Source organism: Vespa mandarinia, chromosome 1, assembly GCF_050613455.1.
Source record: "Vespa mandarinia isolate Hongniang chromosome 1, ASM5061345v1, whole genome shotgun sequence".
NCBI lineage: Eukaryota > Metazoa > Arthropoda > Insecta > Hymenoptera > Vespidae > Vespa > Vespa mandarinia.
In genome coordinates, this window is record NC_140810.1 from 18,730,001 (window position 1) to 18,753,114 (window position 23,114).

The 23,114-nt window shown below is 28.2% G+C and overlaps 3 protein-coding genes across 9 annotated transcripts in view; 1 reads left to right on the forward strand and 2 right to left on the reverse strand.

Moving 5' to 3' along the window:
* The window catches only part of LOC118447482 (PHAF1 protein CG7083), a 5,066-nt gene extending 2,722 nt beyond the window's left edge, over nucleotides 1-2,344 (reverse strand). Inside the window, exons 1-8 of one of the 2 annotated variants that reach the window (XM_085658958.1) lie at nucleotides 2,079-2,344; nucleotides 1,415-1,497; nucleotides 1,105-1,332; nucleotides 799-1,008; nucleotides 564-713; nucleotides 330-494; nucleotides 80-256; nucleotides 1-7 (exon numbers count right to left, since the gene is read on the reverse strand). The exon at nucleotides 1-7 is cut by the window's left edge and continues 2,722 nt beyond it. In XM_085658958.1, coding sequence (XP_085515084.1) covers nucleotides 1-7; nucleotides 80-256; nucleotides 330-494; nucleotides 564-713; nucleotides 799-1,008; nucleotides 1,105-1,332; nucleotides 1,415-1,497; nucleotides 2,079-2,142 — 1,084 coding nt within the window. In that variant the 5' untranslated portion in view covers nucleotides 2,143-2,344. The remainder of the gene's footprint in view (nucleotides 8-79; nucleotides 257-329; nucleotides 495-563; nucleotides 714-798; nucleotides 1,009-1,104; nucleotides 1,333-1,414; nucleotides 1,498-2,078) is intronic. The other variant, XM_035879470.2, reaches the window with a different exon arrangement.
* A 5,174-nt stretch (nucleotides 2,345-7,518) lies between these two features.
* Nucleotides 7,519-12,634, forward strand: LOC118447441 (phosphoenolpyruvate carboxykinase [GTP]). The gene is made up of 8 exons (XM_035879373.2): nucleotides 7,519-7,717; nucleotides 8,310-8,753; nucleotides 9,496-9,747; nucleotides 9,845-10,029; nucleotides 10,108-10,502; nucleotides 10,649-10,996; nucleotides 11,077-11,346; nucleotides 11,442-12,634. The coding sequence occupies exons 2-8, from the start codon at nucleotides 8,449-8,451 to the stop codon at nucleotides 11,898-11,900; spliced, it is 2,214 nt and encodes a 737-aa protein (XP_035735266.1). The 5' UTR covers nucleotides 7,519-7,717; nucleotides 8,310-8,448; the 3' UTR covers nucleotides 11,901-12,634.
* Nucleotides 12,635-12,769: 135 nt separating this feature from the next.
* Nucleotides 12,770-23,099, reverse strand: ca (RCC1 and BTB domain containing protein claret). 6 transcript variants are annotated; one of them, XM_085656433.1, is made up of 21 exons: nucleotides 22,651-23,099; nucleotides 21,922-22,391; nucleotides 21,332-21,780; nucleotides 21,078-21,256; nucleotides 20,590-20,990; nucleotides 20,306-20,483; nucleotides 20,006-20,217; nucleotides 19,744-19,919; nucleotides 19,541-19,668; nucleotides 19,331-19,465; nucleotides 19,114-19,248; nucleotides 18,897-19,026; nucleotides 18,661-18,783; nucleotides 18,221-18,543; nucleotides 17,765-18,142; nucleotides 17,376-17,694; nucleotides 16,994-17,286; nucleotides 16,000-16,880; nucleotides 15,763-15,896; nucleotides 15,379-15,557; nucleotides 12,770-15,246 (listed from the first exon to the last, which is right to left on the reverse strand). In XM_085656433.1, the coding sequence occupies exons 2-21, from the start codon at nucleotides 22,350-22,352 to the stop codon at nucleotides 14,983-14,985; spliced, it is 5,448 nt and encodes a 1,815-aa protein (XP_085512559.1). In that variant the 5' UTR covers nucleotides 22,353-22,391; nucleotides 22,651-23,099; the 3' UTR covers nucleotides 12,770-14,982. The 6 variants fall into 6 exon arrangements, with proteins under 6 accessions (XP_085512559.1, XP_035735264.2, XP_085512478.1 ...); XM_035879371.2 differs by having other exon boundaries at nucleotides 12,771-15,246; nucleotides 18,221-18,783; nucleotides 22,651-22,881; nucleotides 22,973-23,090; XM_085656352.1 differs by having other exon boundaries at nucleotides 12,771-15,246; nucleotides 18,221-18,783; nucleotides 22,651-22,915; nucleotides 23,039-23,084.
* Between the last annotated feature and the right edge of the window lie 15 nt (nucleotides 23,100-23,114).

The following is a 23,114-nucleotide window of genomic DNA, read 5'->3' on the forward strand; positions in this document are numbered from 1 at the left end:
TAACAATCTTCAATGCTTACGTTATATTTCATTAACATTAAAGATGAAAAAGTTAATTGTATTAAAAAAAAAAAATTACCGTAACTGGAGATGGGGAAACGTCAATAAGTTTACCCGACTCAGTGGAATTATTTTCTGGAGGTAAAATTAATATAAATTCACAACGGTGGTACATATTAAAATTATAATGTCCCGGATAATTAGTATGTAAAACGAACTTCTTTACACACTGAGTTTTGGCATCAAATAATATATCCTGGAATCAAAAGAGACAATAATATATCATAAATTTTACAAATGAATTTTATTTAATATCGACTAATACTTACCAATCCTAACGTAAAGTAATTATAAAAAAAATCAGACCTTCTAATCTTATCACGTTTATGTGCATGAGGACTATGAATTCGCATTTTATCCTCTGCTTTAAAAAACACTCTTGATGGCGCACCAAGAGCACTTAGTACATCTTCGCATGTATCACCAAATAAAATCTATAATTTAAATAATTGTGTATCAAACGTGTAGATTATATATAATGTTAAATAAGTATAGATAGATACTTCTTTGGTGAGAGATCGCTTCTTCGGTTCTAATAGCACCCTTGTTACGGAACTTCCTTCGGTGAAAAGGTGTAGTCTGAGTCCTCGTGTATGTGTTTTATCGCGTATAACCTCAGCCTTTTCCAAATATAAATTATTATGATAACACACCTGTTAAAATGTCAACATTTAATATTCAATAATAATTTAGACAAATTTTTTTACTTATATCAATTGATCAAGAAAAAATAATTACAAGTGGTAATGGCGGTGGTGGGGCTTTTAAACTATGTTCTTCGCTACTGGAACCAGTAGCCATATTACCAACATAAATAGCTGTTTTTGCAACAAGAGGAGAAGTACCATTTGGAAATTGTAATGATCCTAAGCCATGTGCATATCCTGGTTGAAATTTTGAATCAATTGGAAAATAAAATGACAATCCTCTGAAGTTTAACACAAAAACCTAAGCAATTAATTAAGAAGAAATAAGTATTTAATAAATTTCTCAAATCATATTTTAACATAATAAAAAAATTTATTATAAATATAATTATAATACCTGTTTCTCGCTATCATATACCCCAGGATGAGTAGCTCCAAACGAATGTTCAATTTGTTCGATCGATGGTAATACCTCGGGTGAATTGAATGGCAAACCACAATATTTCAATTTAACTAATTTCATATTATAAATTTCAATTATTTTAAGCCTCTGCACCACTGGATCAAATATGAGTCTAACGCCGTCATGAGGTAAGTTTATTACTAAATCTACTTCTAATGGATTCTATGAATGTAAAAAGAGAAAATATTTTTTTTTTTTTATTAATATGAGAGATATCAATGAAAAATAATAATTATTTACTTACACTATCACTATAAAGTACTTGTACTCCTCTTATAATGCCCACTTGAGATTGTATTATCGATACAGATTGGGAAAAATGCATACCTAAAAAAAAAAAATAAAAAAAAAAAAAATAAAAACAAAAGAAAGATATGTTTAAAAAAATGAATAATCATGACAGAATGACTTTTAAATTATTTCTTACTATAGATATAAATTGTAATGTAATGCGATATCCTTTTTGCATTTTCATATTTTACTTTTAAATCAACGTAAAACACGTGAAGAAAAAAAAAGAAAAGAGAATAGCATAATACACATAGGAAATAACAGGAAAATCTTTTAAACAATAGAAGATTATATAGAATTTTACTTTGTGAATGTTGATTTTGCAAATAAACGACAAAAAACAAGGCAAGTTCAATTATATAATGTGTAACAAACATTGTCATTCGTTTTCTGTTTCTTTGTTTACACGCAATTGTCAAAGTGTTTACAAATAGAAGGATACAGATAAAGGGAGTACCATAAATACGATATCGTTGATACGATTTCTTGAGTTTATAACATTCGCATTATGCGTTTGCATTATACATATTTTCTTTATAAATCTTTCTTCAAACGAAGAAATAACGCGTAATAAGTAACACGAAGTAGCGATACGTTAAAAGTGTTTCGTCACTTGCCTAAAATAAATTCCCACTGCTCACAACCAAGGGATCTTTCGGGCACTACCTCGAGCTCCAACATTCCTATTTATTAAATTTACTTTTTACTTAAATCAACTACTATTTTATCTACAACGCGGCTCCAAATATCATGAGAACTGCGTTGTTTCTTTGTCTTGCGTATCGCACAATTACTAATCACCAGATAGCCATATTGCTTCCCAAACAATAAACTTCAACTCCCTGCTACAGCTGGCGAACTAGCACCAAACAGCTGATATAGCCACGGGATATATAAAATTTAAGGATCGACCGTGTTCGGGTATACAATATTTTGCTACAAGTTTCCGTCAAGTCATCATAGATGTCTCTGCATCGATCTTAATCCAATCTATCGCGCTAAACCTGTCATCTTGTCAAGCGCGAAATTACAAATTCAATTTATCTTATTAAACCTTCGAAAGAATCTTAAAATTAGATTTTTCAATAAGATACGGATCATATTTTCGATATTACAAATAACATTTTTTTTCTTTATTAATCGAATAACTTTTATTTAATTTTATTTATAAATGAAATCGTCAATAAACGTTTAAATCGTTTTATATGTTCTATAAAAAAAAAAAAAAAATATGTATCCCTTAATCAACGCGAATTGTCGCAATAAATCATTTTTAATCAAAGAGGACAATAAATAAATCCTTTCTTGTTACGAAGTATCAAAAGGTTAAAGATCATTCGATAATGATTCTCTCAAACAGTTGGTCAATGCGTCGCAGGGGGTTCTTTGATCTTTTAATACAGAAAGCAACTTTCTAAACATTTACAATTCAAAAAAGCAGCCTCGCTTAGAGCATTTACAATAGATAAGACCGATAAATACTGACATATTCTACAATAAAAATGTCTTTAACAAAGAGTGCAAATATCGATAGAAACAGAGGAAAGAGTACATTGAACAAGGGTCGAAGTAGTTTTATATTCTTGTTGCCTAGAGAATACAATTCTCTTTAATGAAAATAACATGATAGTAATTGAACGATTTGATCTTTTCGTAATAAAATCAATCTCAAAAATTAATTTTTATATATTTCAACATTTTTATTTACTTTTAGTATACTCGAAATTGTAATATTTTTCAGAAAGATTTGCATATATATATATATATATATATATATATATATACATAATCTTACATATTTTACAAAATACTTTACATATTTGAAATTTTCTGAAAAATACAATTTCGATATATATATATATATATATATATATATAAACATTTCCGGAATGTATATAATATGCATATCTATCTCCAATTAATAGTAAAATAGGAAGATAACAAGGAAACAAATATTACGCAATCGAGAAGCAAATTATTCCTATCGAAAAATGATTAAATTGCGAAATCATTATTTATATATACATCATACTAATAGCATAAGCGAGCCTACCATTATGCAATAAATACCGATAAACGTATCGCAGACCAAACAGACGGACGAGCCTCCATATACGTCAGACTATCAACAACTGTACATGTGTTTATATATACGATTTAAAAACATTTACGAGCAACTTGGAATATTTAATTGTTTATAACTTAAGTACATGTTTATTGGATCATAGTCCTTCAAAATATAATCTTGTTTACCTTCTTATATAATTTTTTTTAATTCTGTACTTTCACATTTTTAGGTAAAAATGATAAATGAAATAGAAAAACACACACACACACACAAAGAAAGAAAAAATAATTATTAAAAAAAAAATACACGAACTTTTTACTATTCCACAATATTTACAGATTGTTACATTAAAGTTGTTATGTCAAATATATAAATTTGGATTTCTTTAAAGAGAGGAAATCTACCACGTGCACGTACACACACACACACACACACATACACACACGTAATGTATTATCTCAATATAAAAAATAAAAGTAAATTTATAAATGATTATTTGCTTGTTTTCAATTGCCGGAACATTATACGTATTATAGTAATATCAACTTAATCGATAAACATTTCCAACGTCGAACTAGGCCAATCTGGTTTACCCGTCACCGGATTTATCCGCATGTACATATGTGTAACCTCTAACATAATCTCACGCATTTCTCGTTGAACGTGACTTTTGTCTTTGAAAATTTTTAAGGTCGATCGTAAAAATCAATCTTATAAATTTATAAAAACATATATATATATATATATATATATACACATACATTGAAAAGTTTGCACAGACAGTTAATAGAGAAAAAGAAATAAAAAAAAATGAAAAAATAAAACGTCGATATTTATTTATAAATATCCAGACACGATCGATCATTACGAAACGAAATACTCACGCACTGGTCAATTGATTGATCTAAGGTTTCCGCTGGTCCGCCATGGAAAATATTGACTCTTGTTCGTCGTATTATAAAATAGAATGTATTTCAATTATGAATTAATAACAGTCAACGTGGTAGTAGCTGCACGTTTCGCTTCTGTTGTTGCGGTTCAATAAATAAATTTATTGACATGATTTATATTTATAAATAGACATACAACAGAGCTATTCTTTAATTTTAATATTATGCACCTATGTATATAAATACGTATGTATATAATTCGGGCGTGGCACGTGAATTATTTTTACAACATTTAATTATATCAATTAATTATTACTTTAATTAAAAACAAAAAAAAAAAAAAAAATAAAAAAGAAAAACAAAAAATAGAAAAAGGATAAAAAAAAATATTTTTACTAAATATTTAAATTAACATAAAATATTCTTTAGTTAAATAATTTATTAGATTAAAACTTAATGAAATGTGATCAATGGAATTTCGTCGAGGATGGAAACGAAAAAAAAAAAAAGAGAAAAAGAAAAGAAAAAAAGAAAAAAAAAATCAATCATATGAATTACGCGCATATCTCTAATTAAAAGATACTCCTTCGTATACGATAAATCCTATCTTTTTGTAGCGTATTCCTTCGCAAAGATAAAATTTATTATTTCGTTTACGTCTCGGTAAAAAAAAAAGAAAAAAAAAAACAAAGTATATAAATGAACAAAAATAAAATAAAAATAAAAAATAAACACAAATCTTGCAAATGCGTCATTCTGATAATTAAATAAATAAAGCAAAAAGAAAAAACATACAAACAAACAAATACGGAACTTTGGAATTGAAACGATTATGAAATTGTCCGAAACATATCTTTTTTTTTTTTATATCTTCGTTTAATGCGAATTCATAATTGGATTATGATTTCGTATCGTTCAAAGTTTATTAAAACGGGGTTAATACCTTGACAGAATCCGCTCCTGGTCCAGTCCGTAGTCCAGTCACTGTCTGGACTTGATAATTTATAAAAGAGTCAATCATTTCTCTCATGATAACAGGATAACAATGTCGTTCATGCCGCGATGAAATAATACACAAAAAACATAGCAATCTTAACAAGAGAGAAACTCTAATTGCGAAGTGCAACTTCAATAAGCAGAAGAGATAAATCTCTTTTACTTTGTCGATGAACGACGGGACTTCGTTAATGTAAATGATCAATTAACGAGAACAAAAAAAGAAATTATTTGTATTTTATATTTTCCACGATATCCATTTTATTTTCACATTAATTAATCGTAAACTTGAATGGTAATCATAAATCATATGATTTTTTTTTATTTTCCTTTTTCCTTATTTTTCAATTTTTTTTTTAACTTGTACTTTCTGTATAATAGGATATTTATTTTAAGATCGTAATTTATAAGACATAACTTGATGGTAATCGTAAATCGTAACATTTCTGTCTTTCTTTTCCTTTCTTTTTTGTAATGTTTCATTTCTTTCTTCTTTTTTTTTTTTTTTTTTTCTTTTTATTAGTATCAAAAATTTTCCACGGAAATATTCAAGATACTTATACTTTGAACTAAAGCTCTTTAGGATAAAAAAAAAAAAAAAAAAAAAAAAGAGAAAAATAATTTAAAGAGATAAATAAAAAAAAAAAAGGAATGGAAAAGAAAAAGAAAGGAAAGAAACCGACGCGTGTACGAGAACATAGTCCAATAAAATATGATATCGTTATCCTCATATAATAATAAATTCTCATCCCTCGTTTTCATTTTTATCATATTATAATATAAGTCACTTACGTTAGATTTATAAACATTGATAATGAGATAAATATTTGTACATAGGCTTTCAACAAGTTGTAGTTATGTATATCTATGTATCGATTTCCTACAAGTATATAAAAGTAAACTCAGGTGCGTAGAACGATCTACGTAAATAAATTAGGATCGGATTGAATACGTAAGAGATATATGTTTCATCTGTGTGTGTGTGTATATATATATATGCGTGTGTGTATATATATGTATGTATGAGTATGTGTACTTTGATCCTAAATACATAACTATATACACGCGTATATATAAGAGTTCAAAAAAAAAATTATCAATGATGACAAATAAACGAATTACATTTAATTACATTTTGTTGATTAAAAAGAAAACAAAAAACAAAATATGGGTAAAACGTGTTACGTAAATATGAAAGAAGTCTAACATATAACACGTACGAGCACACCTTTATACTTTCGTTAACAAGATAACGTTAAAAATGAAACGACCATTAGTCAGCCTATCGACAAATTTTCAATGTTTATCATTTAAAATACTGTCTCGTAAATAAAGTTTCAAGGAAAGTAAAATTTTCATATTTCTCAGTTAACATTATCCCGTTATTGGAATACGAACGAAAACCTTGAAACTTTCTTACGTACGTGAATCTTTTTTTTTTTCAGTCATATAAAAAATTAAGATATATAAACATTTTTTTAATCATAATCATAAGATTTAATTTAAAGAAAAAGAAAAAGGAAAACAAAAATAACAACAACAACAACAACAATAATAATAATAATAATAATAATAATAATAATAATAATAATAATAATAATAATAATAAATACGTGATACAGACGTACGCGCGCGCACACATATACATGCATGAAAATTTTGACACATATATAAATATTTCCTAAAAAATTAATAATAATTAATAATAAATTAATAATAATAATTAATAATAATAAATAATAATTGATAATAAAAAAAAAAAAAAAACGTTTAAAGTATTTCTTTATTTTGTTATATCGATTCAATGGAAACCGATTCGAATAAATCGGCCAGATAATCAAACACAATGGATCCTTTCTTTTAATCAGACAATTAAGAAGAAAATGGAAAAAAGAAAGAGAGAGTGTTCGAGATTCCGTTGAAGTGACGTAAAATGTGGCGACAGATATCGATATAATAAAATACTGTTGCGTTGGTCGATCGGAAATCGTACGAAACGGCTTTTACTTTCATCAAAAGGCGAATAAGTAATATCTTGTTACAAAGAGATAAACGCAAATACAGCAGTCTAAACTGAAAGATCGAGCAGCTGACACCTTGTCTTACCTTGTCTTGTCTTATCTCGTCTTTCGTATTATCGTCTATTTCTACTGTAAGAAATCATCTTTCTTCTTTTTTGAACGTCCGTAACTACTTGCCCGAATAGTTTCATTCTCTTACCACTTCGATTTCCTTTGGAACATTAAGAAGAGGATTTTTACCACTGTGCTTATCAGAGTGTTATCTTTATTCGAACAAGGAAGTAATACTTTTCTATCAGCCCTTTTTTTTAACAGTCTTCTTTCTTTCATTCTCTATTTGTCTATCTATTTATTTATCTCTTTCTTTTTCTCCCTATCTCTCTCTCTCTCTCTCTCTCCCTCTCTCTCTCTCTCTCCCTCTTTCTCTCCCTTTAAATATATATATATATATATATATATATATATATATATATTTAGTAGTAGAATAATACGTAAGCATGCATATATTTTTTCTTCCCCTCTTTTAAAACTAGCCCTAAAGAATAAGCCAAACAACTACTCTTTTATAACGAGCTAAGAAACACGGTGGGGAGTAAGCGGTCACAGATAGGTGGAACCGATCCAAAGGCGAGAAAGGCAAAGAGTATAGTCTCGTTGTATCATTCGTGAAAAACAGAATCGTTCACGTGCCGTTCTGTATATATCGATCTATCTGTATATCGATCGCTTACGCTGATCCGGAACGAGGACTGATTTTGCACGGAAAGATAGAGAGACAAAGAGAAATCGAGAAACAGAAAGAGAGAGAGAAAGAGACGCATATACGCACACGCGTAGTCAGATTTCCCCCACTTATATACATGCTGTTCATAGATCACCGGAAATTCTTCGACTTCGTTAAAAGCACCAATAGCAAGGCGCTTTTTTTTTCATAACAACAATTTCAATTTCCACTTCTTCTTCACTTTTATTCTACCGATATATAAAAGCCACGATTTTTCGACAAATCAACATGCCCGTCGTACTCGAACAAGTATCTTTCAACTACGGCTTCTCAAGGATCGCAAGAAGACAGACAAATAATATAAGAAATTTTGCAATCGTTTCTTGTAACAGTGTTTCACGTGAATCAATTGGAAATCGTTTACGATATATCCTACAATTTCGTCGATCTAAATTTCACGAATTGATCACTAATTCCTCAGGATCTATAAAACGTACACACTTATCGATCTTGTCGCAATCTATTCCCGCCAACTATAAACGTACTATACTCAAACGAAACATGCCGTATGCAACTGACATTTACTATCCGCAGTGAGTAACACAATAGTTATGATCATGACACTTTATTAAATCTTTTGTTAAATCCCTCTTTGTTTTATCTTATTGTTATTCCCGTTAATGCTAATATGTATCTTGTCGTATTCTCTCTGCTTATCGCTGAATCAATATTTTATTCGTAACATAAATCGTTCGTAAAAAATTTTATCTAAATCCGCTTTTATTGCCATCATATAAAGCCTTTCAATGAGAATAAAAATTAAAATAAAATTTTAAATGATACTGTTTCTTTATTTTATTTTAATGGAAATTAGATTATGGCAAATTTTGAAAAGACTTCAAGTACGTTTAACGAAAGAATAATAAAATCTTGTATGGCGAACGCGTTACTTGAACCATCGCGTATTATTATATGTAATGCAGATATCGCTATGCTCCACGCGAAAACTATTATCTTAGAAATGTGCGTATGAAGAAAAAAAAAAAAAAAAAAAGAAAGAAGAAAAGGAAAAAAGAAAAAAACAGGTTTTGATATATTTTTATATTCATTCGCATGCAAGAAGTAAAGAGAGACATGAAAGACAAAGAATATTTTTTTAGGAGTAAAAAAGAAACAAAAACAAAGGATGTACAAAATAACAAAGATACCTTCCGACATTAGAACGTATCGTTGACTTAAATCAATAAAGACCTTTGACAAATTTTTTTTCTAATCATAATATCATTCTAATAAACATTATTCCGATATATTTATTAACTGATATCTTTTTTATAGAGTTTCGAACTTGGTTACACGTGCCGTAGAAGCATTGAATAATGGATACAATTGCATTGGTAAAATCCCGTTATTGAATGTACCGAGCATACCACTTTCGTCAAAAATTCGTGCTTATATAGAAGAGTGTGCTACTCTGTGCTTGCCCAAGGACATATACATATGTAATGGGAGTGATATTGAATATGTAGAATTGTTGAAACTTCTCGAAAGAAATAAGACGATCGAACCTTTACCAAAATATGAAAACTGGTTGGTTTTGCATACCGCTTGTATTTTAATGAACGAATATTCGTTATTTTCGAAAAAGAATAAACTAAAGTAACAAAGAAATTATTTATCGTTACAGTTGGTTGGCCAGAACGAATCCAGCGGACGTAGCACGCGTCGAAAGTCGTACGTTCATTAGCACGGATAAAAAGAATGATACGATTCCAACGCCTAGAAAAGGTGTCGTTGGTGAACTTGGTAACTGGATTTCGCCTGATGACATGGACAAAGCTATTCTCGAACGATTCCCGGGTTGCATGAAAAGTTAGTTGATTTTATTTTAATACATATATTATTATATATAAATAGAATTATTAAATTATAAATCGTCTAATCGTTTAGATCGTACGATGTACGTGATACCTTTTAACATGGGACCAATTGGATCTCCGCTTGCTAAGATAGGTATAGAGATAACGGATTCACCTTACGTTGTTTGTTCGATGAAGATCATGACGAGAATGGGTACAAAGATCTTGGAAATGCTCGGCAACGATGACTTTGTCAAATGTTTACATTCGGTTGGTACACCCAAAGTGGATTCGAATGTCATCGTTTATCCATCCTGGCCATGTGATCCAGAGAGAACAATTATCCTTCACAAGCCCGCCAAAAACGAAATCGTTTCGTATGGTAGTGGTTACGGAGGTAACTCTCTGCTTGGTAAAAAGTGTCTCGCTTTAAGAATTGGATCAACGATCGCTAGAGACGAGGGATGGTTAGCCGAGCACATGTTGGTAAGTTAATAATAATAATAATAATAATAATAATAATAATAATAATAATAATAATAATAATGATAATAATTCCTTTGGAATTATAATTCGATTAGATTAATTGTTTTCCTAACGTTTGAATTATGTATTCTATTTTTCTCTTTTAGATATTAGGAATCACCAATCCAAGTGGTAAAAAACGTTACATAGCCGCCGCGTTTCCAAGTGCCTGTGGTAAAACAAACTTGGCAATGATGAGGCCAACCCTTCCGGGTTATAAAATTGAATGTGTGGGAGACGATATCGCTTGGATGAAATTCGATGACGAAGGTAGGCTTCGCGCGATCAATCCGGAATATGGATTTTTTGGTGTAGCTCCAGGAACAAGCACAGCGACCAATCCCAATGCTATGTTGACGATCTTTAAAAATACTCTCTTTACAAACGTTGCTTCTACAAAAGACGGTGGTGTCTTTTGGGAAGGACTGGAGAAAGAAATGAATGATTACATTGAGGTAAAAAGGAATTCATTAACTTATTAAAAAAAAAATATATATAAAGGTATAAAATGAATCGAAATGCTATTTATTAACAGATTACCGATTGGAAAGGTAATAGCAAATGGAAGAGATCTTCAAAAACTCCGGCTGCTCATCCTAATTCAAGATTCTGTACACCTGCGAAACAATGTCCGATAATTGATCCAGCTTGGGAAGACCCAAATGGTGTCCCAATCGATGCGATTCTCTTTGGTGGTCGTAGACCAGAGGGTGTTCCATTGATATACCAAGCACGTAACTGGCAACACGGTGTTTTCATTGGAGCATCGATGAGATCCGAAGCAACTGCTGCTGCGGAATACAAGGTACATATAAAATGAACATAAGATTTAAACAATCGATTAACTTATACTATTAACAATCAATCAATATTTCAAATAACATGTGATTTCTTCATCAGGGAAAAATAATTATGCACGATCCGTTCGCAATGAGACCCTTCTTCGGATACAATTTCGGGCATTATGTCAATCATTGGTTGAACATGGCTAATATTAAAAACGCTAAGTTACCTGCTATATTTCACGTTAATTGGTTTAGAAAGGATGCCAATGGTAAATTTCTCTGGCCAGGATTCGGGGAAAATTCTCGTGTTTTGGATTGGATCCTTCGTAGGATCGACAACGAGAACATAGCAAGAAATTCTCCGATTGGTCTTATACCGAAGACCGACTCGCTTAATCTGAAAAATTTGAAAGAGGATATCGATCTAGATGAATTGTTCAGGATACCAAAATCTTTCTGGCAAAAAGAGGTGAAAGATTTAAGAGAATACTTCGATGCACAAGTTGGTAACGATCTTCCTAAAGCTATTCTGTCTGAACTCGATCATCTTGAAAAAAATATTAATAAGATTTAGAATTCTTTCTATAAATTCTCGACTCGACTGAAACATTGGAAAATTTAATAATAAAATATTTGTTCTTCCTGACATAAAAAATATCTATGATATATAAATTTTCCTGATTAATTAACGGAAAAATGAATTTTTCCATTTGAAATAGTATTAAACTAACATATGATTATGAGGAATATATTCTTTTGAAACAGATCAATCGATATATTAATTGTTTATTATAATATATAAACGCATGTGTTATTTGCTATTTAAATCACGAATTTATAAAAGATATTTTTATCTTTATAAATATTTTTATAACTTTTATATTTCAAATTATTCAAATTAAACACTCAATATCATACGATCACAGATGATTTAATTAAATAGTTTTCTTTATTTTTATTTATATGATAGACACGATGTTTTCTTTGAGAACATTTTATAGATCACATTTATTTATTCGAAATTTATCCGAACCTTTTTTCTTTTTTCTTTTTTTTTTTCTTTTTTGCTACATTTTTACAAGTATCGAGCGAAGTCAGATTAATTTTTACAATTAAGTTAATTAAAATAACGGAAATTGCGCGTAGGGTTACATGTAAATGTGAATAAATAATAAATGCATATTTTTATCGACATACGCAAAATATCTTGTATGTATGTAATCCGCTAATATGATTTTTTATTTTATGGTGTATATAAGGAACAAATTAAATAATAACGAAAAAAAAAAAATATACATAAAGCATTAATTTCATTGTATGGGAATGAAATGAATCCTTCTTTTCTTTCCTTTTTTTTTCCTTAATAAAACACATTAATTCTATCTAATTTATTTTATTATATATTTTATTAATTTGTTAATTGCTTCTTCAACATTTCTCTTTTTCTTTTCTTTCTTTTTTTTTTCTCACTATTTATTATTAATGAAAGACTTTCTACATATTTATATATATATTCGCAACATTCATATTTATACAAATTAAAATTATATTACAAGATATATTAATTATTTAAATGTACATTATATATTGTTCGAGGCAATTGATTTTTCTTGAATCATATCGAACACACGCGGAGAAGAACGCTTTAAAAACATTCTACATATACTTATATACTTTCCTCCTATTGATGATACTAGTGAATATTTTAACTGAATTAATACATCATTCCGAATGTATTTATTATTCATTATCAAAATTTAATCATAAAATTAATTTTAATGATTATTGCACATACACACACACATATACACACACACGCGCACACACACACATAGAGATAGAGAGAGAGGGAGAGAGAGAGAGAGAGAGAGAGAGAGAGAGAGAGAGAGAGAGAGAGAGAGAGAGAGAGAGAGAGAGTGTTTCGGACGTCATGGAAAATTTGTTTTTAAATATACCAAGTCAATTTATAGCCAAATATAGAACAAAATTCGCGTATTAACATATACATATACGTAATAATAAATAATAACATTACTTATATCAAAATTATATTAAATTGCGTAAGCATTAAACGAAATTATGCATCAAACTGAATAATAGATCTTTTATACGATTTAATTTTCCAGTATAATTTGTTCATATATCATAGATAAAACAATACCATGACTTTTATTCTAATTGTTAATAATATTAAATTTTTGTTCAGATTCATTAAAAGACAAAGGTAATCTCTTAAATATATAAAACAATACTTTATCTAGAATAAAATGTGTAATATTACATGCATATTTTATAGATCATTCAGTACTAAAGTTAAATTTTAATAATTAATCAAAATGAAAGTTGTGTATAATATACATTTAGTTATGTTGCATTGAATAATATGCATACATTTATACAATCGTTGCACATATCATAATGACTAGAGAATGACATATAAAGATTTATGAGTTTCAGAAATCAGCCTTTAATCATTAATACTTTATGTTATATTCGTTTATATATTAACTTAGATATTGTTATATCATTTCCCTCTTTGACTTTTCCTGTGCGTTTTTTTTTATATTTAATTAAAGAAATTATTATTATTTCTTTTTTCCTTTTTTTTTATACCGATTTGAATGTTAATATTTAAAAAATTATGTATGTAAATTTTTACATAAGGACATCTTGTCCATTATAAATCCACGATTGTAATGTATGACATCTTAAACAGTAATATATTACTTTACTGATAAAGTTCCCATTAAAAGTTAAGATTGTGTAAAGTGAACTTATTAAAATTTTCAAATTAATTTAATATGTTAATAAGCATCTATAAAAAGAAAAAAAAAACTTAACGTGTTTGTTCAATCTTAATAAAGAAGTTAAAAAGTTATGACTTATACAATATCAATTTTATATATATTATATATTAAAAATGGACCTATATATGTATACCCCTATTATCTCAAATTAGTAATAATAATGTGTTACTATTTAATGTATTTACTAAATTCTAAAGTATTCTTAATAAAACCATGAAATTGTAGCATCAATGTAAAGCCATAAATAAGTAATAAAATTTCAATGATAGATCTAAAATGATTATAAATCTTTTAATTTTTACTTCTAGAATATGTAATATACTCTTTATACTCTATATACTAGTTTACTTAATAAAATTTCATTCAGACTATCATGATAAATATTGTTTGTTGAAAACCACAAATTTATTGTTACTATAATATATGCAATTTTTTTCTATATAAAAGGAAATAATCGTATCTTTTTTCTTTTTTCTTTTTTCTTTTCTTTTTTTATAATTTGTTTTGCAATCGATCAAAATGATAAATTATTTAATTTAATATCTTACTAATGTGCGCATTTAATTCATTTTTATAAGACTGTGCAATTTGAATTAAATTGTCCTGAGATTGAGATAATTTATATATATATATAACAAAAAACAAAAAAAGGACAATCAGAGAATTGAAAACTTTACCTTAACGATTCATTTTCATTATAACATTGTGATTAATATGGCACTGACAGATCCAAATATTATTGTGCAATACTTAAATTATGACGTTACATATGTGTTTCTAATTTTTTTCTCTTTTTTTTTTACGAAATGTACATTTTTATATTTAATTAAAATCTCAGGTACATACGTATTATTTATTATCTTTTTTTACTAGTGCTCTCAATGCTTTTGGAATACATAAAGGGCATAGAATATCTGGGTTTAACGTTTCAGATAACGTTTTCCCTAAAAATTGTGCTGTACATGGAAGAAGTAATGATTCTGACGTTAGTAACTCAGTTTCCATTGCCGGAATAATATTTGTTTGGTATAAAGAAAGTGGATAGTGGTGTCCACAAGTAAATACCATTGAATCTTCCTCCATTGCAAGGAAACTACACACTGCATCTGAATCCTGATTATTATTTTGCATTAGCAGAATTTATTAAAAATCATAATAAATGTATATATGAAAGAAAGAAAGAGAAGGGAGAGAGAGAGAGATTTAAATACCAATAAATTTATAATATTTCAAAATATCTGTTACCTTAATATGCACAAATGGCCTAGGTGCATCATTTTCAGTAGATACTGTGCTAATTATTCCTTCTATCATATCTGCTGAAGTATTATTTCTACTTGAACCAGGATATCCAGTAAGTGGTACTCCATAATGATCAGCCATTAAGGACGACAAAAGTTTAATATATTCTGGAGTAGGTTGGCCTAAAATATATGTGTTACTTTATTGTGCATGACTATATCTGCAACAATATACCTTTCAATAGATCACTTATTGTTTTTCATATAATTTATATAAAATAAACAATTTTTTATTATTTATTTTTATACATTTTCATATTTTTTCATTTATTTATTTATTCAAAAAATCTATATATATATAATAAATAAAGCAATATTATCAACTTACCTTCGTTTATATGTTGCAATAACATAGAACAAATTTGTAAGCAAAATTTAGATGAAAACAAATCTGTCATGTTCATACTTTTAGACTTCTCATCGTTTTTATTCTCATCGGAATAGATTTCGATTGTTTCCTGGCTTTAAAGAAAATATTAAAATCGTACTTAAATTAAAAACTTTATGAAATCAAATAGAAAATACATAATAACATTAAAAATGCATTATACATAGATAAACTTACCAAAATAGCAATAATCCAAGGGGATAAAAGATAGTATGTATATGTTCAAAAAAAATATTTTCCAAACTTTGAATGGATAAATCATGTTGTATCCAAAATTCTAATGCATTTTGCAATATGTTGCATTTAACAACGTCCGCTTCATTTTCTACCTCGTGTAAATAAAATTTAAGTACCTTTATAGCTTCATTTACAAGATTATTTTTGTGATAGTGTCTCATTTCCTTTGCACTTTTAGATTTTTTATGATTTACTTTTATTCTTTCCTCATTCATCGTCACTTTATTGTCATTATTTGTTGTTACACCTAATGATTTCGAAGATATATCTTGAACATCATCTTTCTCATATTCTACTGATATATTATTTTCAAAAATAGCATGCTCTATCCATTGTTCAGGATCAGGTGTAACAACATCAGAATCAAGTACGTTTTCGGTTATATCTAGAGGTATATCTTCACATTTTGGTTCCTTACACAACTCTTCTGAGCCTCCTTGACAATCAAAAGCATACAAACCTTCTTCAAGAGTTTGTAAACTATTCAAAGATTTACTTGACGGTATTTTCATTTTATTTTTCGCTGCATAATCCTCCACGGATTCAATTAAATTTTTCTCCACTTGTTTATTAAAAAGTTCGGTATTCCTTTTTAAATTACAATTTACAGATTGCAATTTTTCAGTTAAAGAAGAAATATCCGATCCATTATCTTTATCAAATGTTGTTGCTTCATCCGGGCTTTCTAATGTTACTGGTTTCATAGATAATTGGAAATTAATTGCACTCAATGCTTTCAACTGATATGAAAAAGCATCAGAAAAGTTATGTTGCAAAGCAGCTACGTTTGAGCATGCTTGATAATTTTCTAATTCAATACACTGCAAAAGCAAATATATAAAAGTGAAGAGATATTAATCTGAGATTAAATTTAACATCTATAACGTAAGAGTCTATAAAATAAAATAAACATAATATATATATATATATTAACCTTCTCCATAATTTTTGTCGAATCGTATAATCCATTAAAATGTTCAAGTACGTAGTGAAGGGTTAATTCTGCTGGTGATTTTTCAATAACACTCAAAGGAGAAATAAAACCAGCAAGAGAAGGAATATCATAACTCTGATAAGAAATAATGGGTGCAGGAATATTAGGGACATCTAAAATTATATTAGATGATTTAAGTAATACAATTTTTTCATCAGTATCTCGTGTTTCTTTGATAGATATTCGGCCTAATTGAGCCCTATTGTTATTACCCCATGCCAAAATAGTACCACCTAGATAAAAAAGAATTTAAGATATAATATTATTGAAAAAATCATTTATAAATTATTTATTATTAAAAAAACATTATTGTATGTTTTACCTGGTTGCATAGCAACTGTATAATCATATCCACAATAAATTCCAACAGATTTTATCGTAGTATTAATTTTTTCCTTGTTGTCAGAATTTTCCGTATAAGATTTTCCGTTTTCTTCTTTTTGATTAGTTACATTTCCGTTTTTATCGTCCGTCACTGAATCTACTTGAGCAAAAATTGATGCAGGATTATAACTCAAAGGTGTGGGAATAGAAACTTCATATTTTGTGCCATTGCCTATTTGCCCATCTATATTGCAACCCCAAGTATATAGTGAGCCATCCTTTGTTAAGAGAGCATTATGATGACAACCTGTTGTTATCTGTATAACATCAAAAATATTGTATAATATTTGCATAACATTATAACTATATATGCGTCCTTGTACAAACCTGTATAATACGTCCTTTTACTAAACTTGTATCTACTAGAGAAGGTTTTAAATGAGCCTGAGATTCTTCAAGTAAGCCAACATTAATATTCCTTGTGCTTGTACCTTCAAATTGTTTTTTTCTTAATTGTAAACTAGATGTAATTATCTTTGTTGATAAAATTTGTGTATTACTTTCCTTTGCCGTTTCCTGTATGTTTTTATTAATTGCAGTATCATTTCCTTCCTTTTCAATATTTTTCTCTAAATTATTAGCCTGTTTCTCATTAGCTTCTTGCTGTTCCAATATGCGTGTCTTTTTTAATGCTTGTGCTTGCAACTTTAAAACTTTTGGACTTGCACCCCATACATACAATTTATTCGTAGTACTAAGTGCCAACTAAATGAAATAAATAAATAAATAAATTTCAAAAAATAATTTCAATCAATTCCGAATTAGAAAGATCTATTTACTTACATTATGAAAGTATCCAGTAGTTATCAGAGAAATTTTTTCGGTCAATAACACTTTTATAGGTATAGAACTTTTAATGTTATTACTAATTCCTAATTGTCCAAATACGTTGCATCCGAATGCATAAACAATACCTTCATCTGATAAAGCTAATGAATGTGCATGACCAGCACTAATATGTTTTATAAATATACCTAGTAAAGAGGTAACTAATGTAGGTATATTACGCTTATCAGTATTTCCATGTCCTAATTGACCATGAACTCCCCAGCCCCAAGTAAAAACTCGGCCGTCTGCAGTTAATGCCATTGAATGGTATTGCCCAGCTACAGCATCAATAATCATTTCTTGAGCCAAACTAGTGATCAATTCAGGACTAGAACATTGTAACACTTTACCAAGTCCTAATTGACCAAATTTACTTGATCCCCAAACATAAATACCATTATTGGTTACTGCTAATGTATGACAATGTCCACATGATACACTAAAAACTTCCATTTCCATGTTGCGAAAGAAATTAATTTTGTTAGGTAAACCATATCTTAAAACAGATGATCCAGTACCTAAAAATTATATACATATCATATATAAAATGTCTTAAATAGTTACTAATTTTTATAAGCTCGTTTGTTACTTAATAAAAGTGATTACAAAATTAATGCTAATTTTCTCTTACCTAAACATCCTTGTAGAGAACTACCCCAAGTGTATACATCACCATTTCTAATAAGTGCAACATGAGAGAAACCTGCACTCAAAGATCTTCTTTTGAAATCAACACTTGAAATACGATTGATGTGTTCTTGCTTTAATAAAAAAAATAAAATTTAATAATATAATTATGATTTAACAATGACATTTATATTAAATAAATTTAATAAAGTAAAAAATACCTTTCTTGTTCCCATTAATTGTATATTGTAACCTAAAGTACAAGTTTGATTTAATAAAACCTTTTTATGAATCAAAGTAAGTAGTATCAACAAAAACGTTTCTATTATTTCTTCTACCAATGTATCAGCTTCTGTCTATGTAAAGACATAAAATTTATTAGATATTGAATGTGACATAGAAAAAAAAATTATAATATTTGTTCAAGATTATATTTACATTGTTCTCTGCAAGATCTATAGAATCACATTGACTAGATTGAGAACTATAAGAAGTTGTCCTATGCCGTGCTTTACACTTAACCAATCTGGATCTCATAATTGGATTTGTTGGATCATATAAAGTAATCAACCTCTATAAAAGAATATCATAAAATGTTATGATATAAAATATATAAAAATAAATATAAAAATAATATTAAATTCTCACCTGTAATACGAAAATTTGTAACTCTGAAATACTATTAACAATAAATGAAATATGTTTTCTAGCTAGATTGGGATTTATCAACATTGCTTGCATCAAATTAGGTTCACTTAAACATATTAACAAACCATCTGAAATGTATCATTTTATAATGTGTTATTTGTGATAATGTCAGTTCATTCAGTTATATATAAATATGTACATACATGGTATAGATTTGCTTGCATCAAACAAATGTACAGTCTTCATAAGGACATCCAACATTTGTCCATAAAGACATCTTTGTGTAGCTAAATGATGTAAAACTTCCCAAAGACAGGTTTGACCTGCTATATTAATAGCCAAAAGTTCATCATAAAAGGAGTTTGTAGATAAGAAATATCTGAAAATAATATTTATTATAGATGAATTGGAGATAATTTTATAATACTGTAAAAATCTATGCAATCTTGTAATATTCATACTTACAAGAAATCTTTATAAATAGTTTTAGATTGATGCGGTGCAGCTCTCAATGTCATTTCTATAAAAACAAGAATACATAAATTTGACAAATGTATTCTTGTTGCAGCTGACAATTCACTAATAGCAGGAGAAATCAAACAATGTGTTAGACTGCTTAAGAGCTCTGAGGTATGGCCAGCTGATGCAAATTTTAGGATACTTTTCAATAGTCCACACTAGAAATAATTTGAAATTATTAGAATTTAGAAACAAACTTTATTGGAAACATATTAATATTAAATAACGAAGAATAATGTTATGTACCTTAGATAATTTATAAGAAGCTACAGCACGTGGGAATTCTTTATTTGCCAATAATATATCTCCAACATATTCAAATAATTGTTGTGAATTCATACCAAATATCAAAGCCAATTTTCCTGCCTTGTCTAGTTCATTCCTTTTTAAGACTAATTCCATAAAGACAGATAATAATGGTCTCCTAAAAATAAATAAAATTTATCAATAAAATATACTAGCATATAATACAAGATATTTTCTTTATGATCGATCTATTAAAATTTAAAAATTAAAATATATAAACTAACCTTAGCACAACTCCATATACAGCATAATTTGTTACAATTATACAAGTTTCTACATACGGTGTCTCAATTTTTATATCTTTCATTTTTAATGATGGTGTATATGAGTTCTCACCGTCATGAGATAATTTTTCAGATGTCATGTTTGCAAAATCAATAAATCTATAAACAGCATGAATAATTTCTTTACTGTTCTCAAAAGAAAACTGATCAATGATACATCCCGGATTAAACTTATAATCTCTGTTTGGATTAACTTCAGACATTTGATCAGATAATACATATAAAGTATATTGCGTAGCATCAGTAACAAAAAACAATTGGTGAGTTAATAAAATATTTTCACAAGATTCAGGTACTTTATGAATAGATAAAGGATCAGCATCAAAATCTGACCCATGTACCTATAAATGAAATATATAAAAAATATTATATTTTTACAAGTTTATCCTATATATTTCATATATAGAATAGTACGCAATCATTCTTACAGTTACATGACTGCTCTCAAGATGATAGCACGTATATATTTGTTGGCCTTTTCTGTCATATTGTGGTGTAAGAAATGTGTCTTTTGACATTGGTTCTGGATTTATTGTACCAATGTAATCTTCAGAACATGAATCAATATTGAGAATTGCCAAATTACTAGGTTTATTAGTTCCAGTATCTGTAAAAATAATAAGAGCATATTTTTATAAAGTGTATTGAGTCTCAGTAATTATATATCAAATAAAACAATTACCATGATATCGTGTATTTTCTCCTAAGTTCTGATTTTTTGTTTCCACTAATTTTTGTCTAAGAATAGCAAGTTTTTCTACAGATAATTGTTTAAGTCCTTGCAATCTAGATCTTGTAGAAGCAAAAGACTTTGTATTTTCATAAATCATTTCATTCGTCGGTGATTGTGTATACATTTCTCCATTTTCAAATTGACGTGAATAACTATACGTGCGATGTTCTAACAATAAACGCCACTGCTGTTTTGTTTTACTTGTTATTAAAAGTGAGATGCTATCATTACTTTTTTCTTTACAAATATGTAGACTAATAATATGTCCATTAACATGAGCTGTGCCTACTTGTTGACCATTTTCAAGATTTATTAATATTATTTCTCCATATTCAGTGCCAACAATACCCATATTTGTAGATGTTTTTGTATCTTGCCACCAAATTAAGGCTGTTGGTCTATAGATATACAAGTATATAATTTTATTATTACTAATAATAAAATTATTATTATATAAACAGACAATGTTAAAATTAAGTTTACATTATTTGCTAGATTAATATAAAAAAAATAATATATTTATATGAAATTACTCTTACTTGGAATGTGAAGACTGTGTACCAACGTATGTAATCATTGTTATATCATCAGTGCGCCATCGTTCACTAAAAGTACACTTTTCATCAACTAATTTTAAAACAGGAATTATATATAAACAACTATCATTAGTAGTCGCTAGAAGCCAAGACCCATAGGGGTCGAAACAAAAAGATGTTATTTGTTTATGGGTTCCTTTAAACCAAGGAATTCTTTTAATAATCGGTATGGAGGATATATCCTTTTTATAATAAAGTATAATATCAGCATTTCCAGTTGATAGTGCTAAAAATAATCTCTTTTCATAGTCACATTGGGCACTATGCTGTATATCTGATGCTTTAATAAAACATTGCAATTTAAATAATCTTTGTTCATCGAAATTTATATTTCCTTGATAACCTCCTATAGCTTTATTTTCAGTCATCATCATATAACCCCAGCTAACGTTTAATATCTTTTATGATAAAACCTATAATAAAAAATAAATTAAACAAAATTAGGACTTACATGGAAAATTATTTAAATTATTCAGTTTACTTAAATCTCGAAATTATCAATATCGATTAAAAATAATTAAAATAACTTTAAATAAAAACGTTCTAAAATAAAGAGAACGTTACGTTATTAATATACTTTACGAAAGAGTATTTTCAATGCAAAGTGTATATAAACTCTATTCATAATTCTATTCATAATTCTTAATATATAGACAGTAAAGTTCTACTAACCAAACTTGTACAAGGTACTTTTATACTTCAACGTTATATAATATACTTTAAAACAAGAGAAACCAAGATCACAATCATTTTTATCGTATCCTGCTATTTCATGGGGGTAACTTTCTATTAATTTACCAAACGTCAAAACTTCAAGGTTATGTTAGACTATCTTTGAAAATGAAGAGTGTAAAGGCCTACTTATTATCATTACCACTAGGCGTCGTGTTTTCTCAAATGCATCTAAATACCAAGTGAAAAAAAATAAATAGAAGTTCTGAAAACATAAATCATGACATTTAAAGTAGGATTCTTATTCGTCAGTTCTACTGACAAGTTCTCGAGTAGTACATCCGTGACGAAACACACTTGTAGCACATTTTAAAAAGTAATTCATCACCTCCTTCTTTCTCCACTCGAAGCGTATTTTCTACGTGACATCAACGACACATGTGTATGGACAAAATATGAACTAC

Bases quoted from the DNA above. Each gene is read 5' to 3' on its own strand.
- LOC118447441 (XM_035879373.2), top strand. From the start codon at position 8,449: ATGCCCGTCGTACTCGAACAAGTATCTTTCAACTACGGCTTCTCAAGG. The intron at 10,030-10,107 runs GTTAGTTGATTT...CTAATCGTTTAG, and splicing joins ATTCCCGGGTTGCATGAAAA to ATCGTACGATGTACGTGATA. The intron at 10,997-11,076 runs GTAAAAAGGAAT...ATTTATTAACAG, and splicing joins AAATGAATGATTACATTGAG to ATTACCGATTGGAAAGGTAA.
- ca (XM_035879371.2), bottom strand. From the start codon at position 22,352: ATGATGATGACTGAAAATAAAGCTATAGGAGGTTATCAAGGAAATATA. The intron at 17,695-17,764 runs GTTTGTACAAGG...GATGTTATACAG, and splicing joins TAAAAGGACGTATTATACAG to ATAACAACAGGTTGTCATCA. The intron at 17,287-17,375 runs GTAAAACATACA...TTTTTTATCTAG, and splicing joins TACAGTTGCTATGCAACCAG to GTGGTACTATTTTGGCATGG.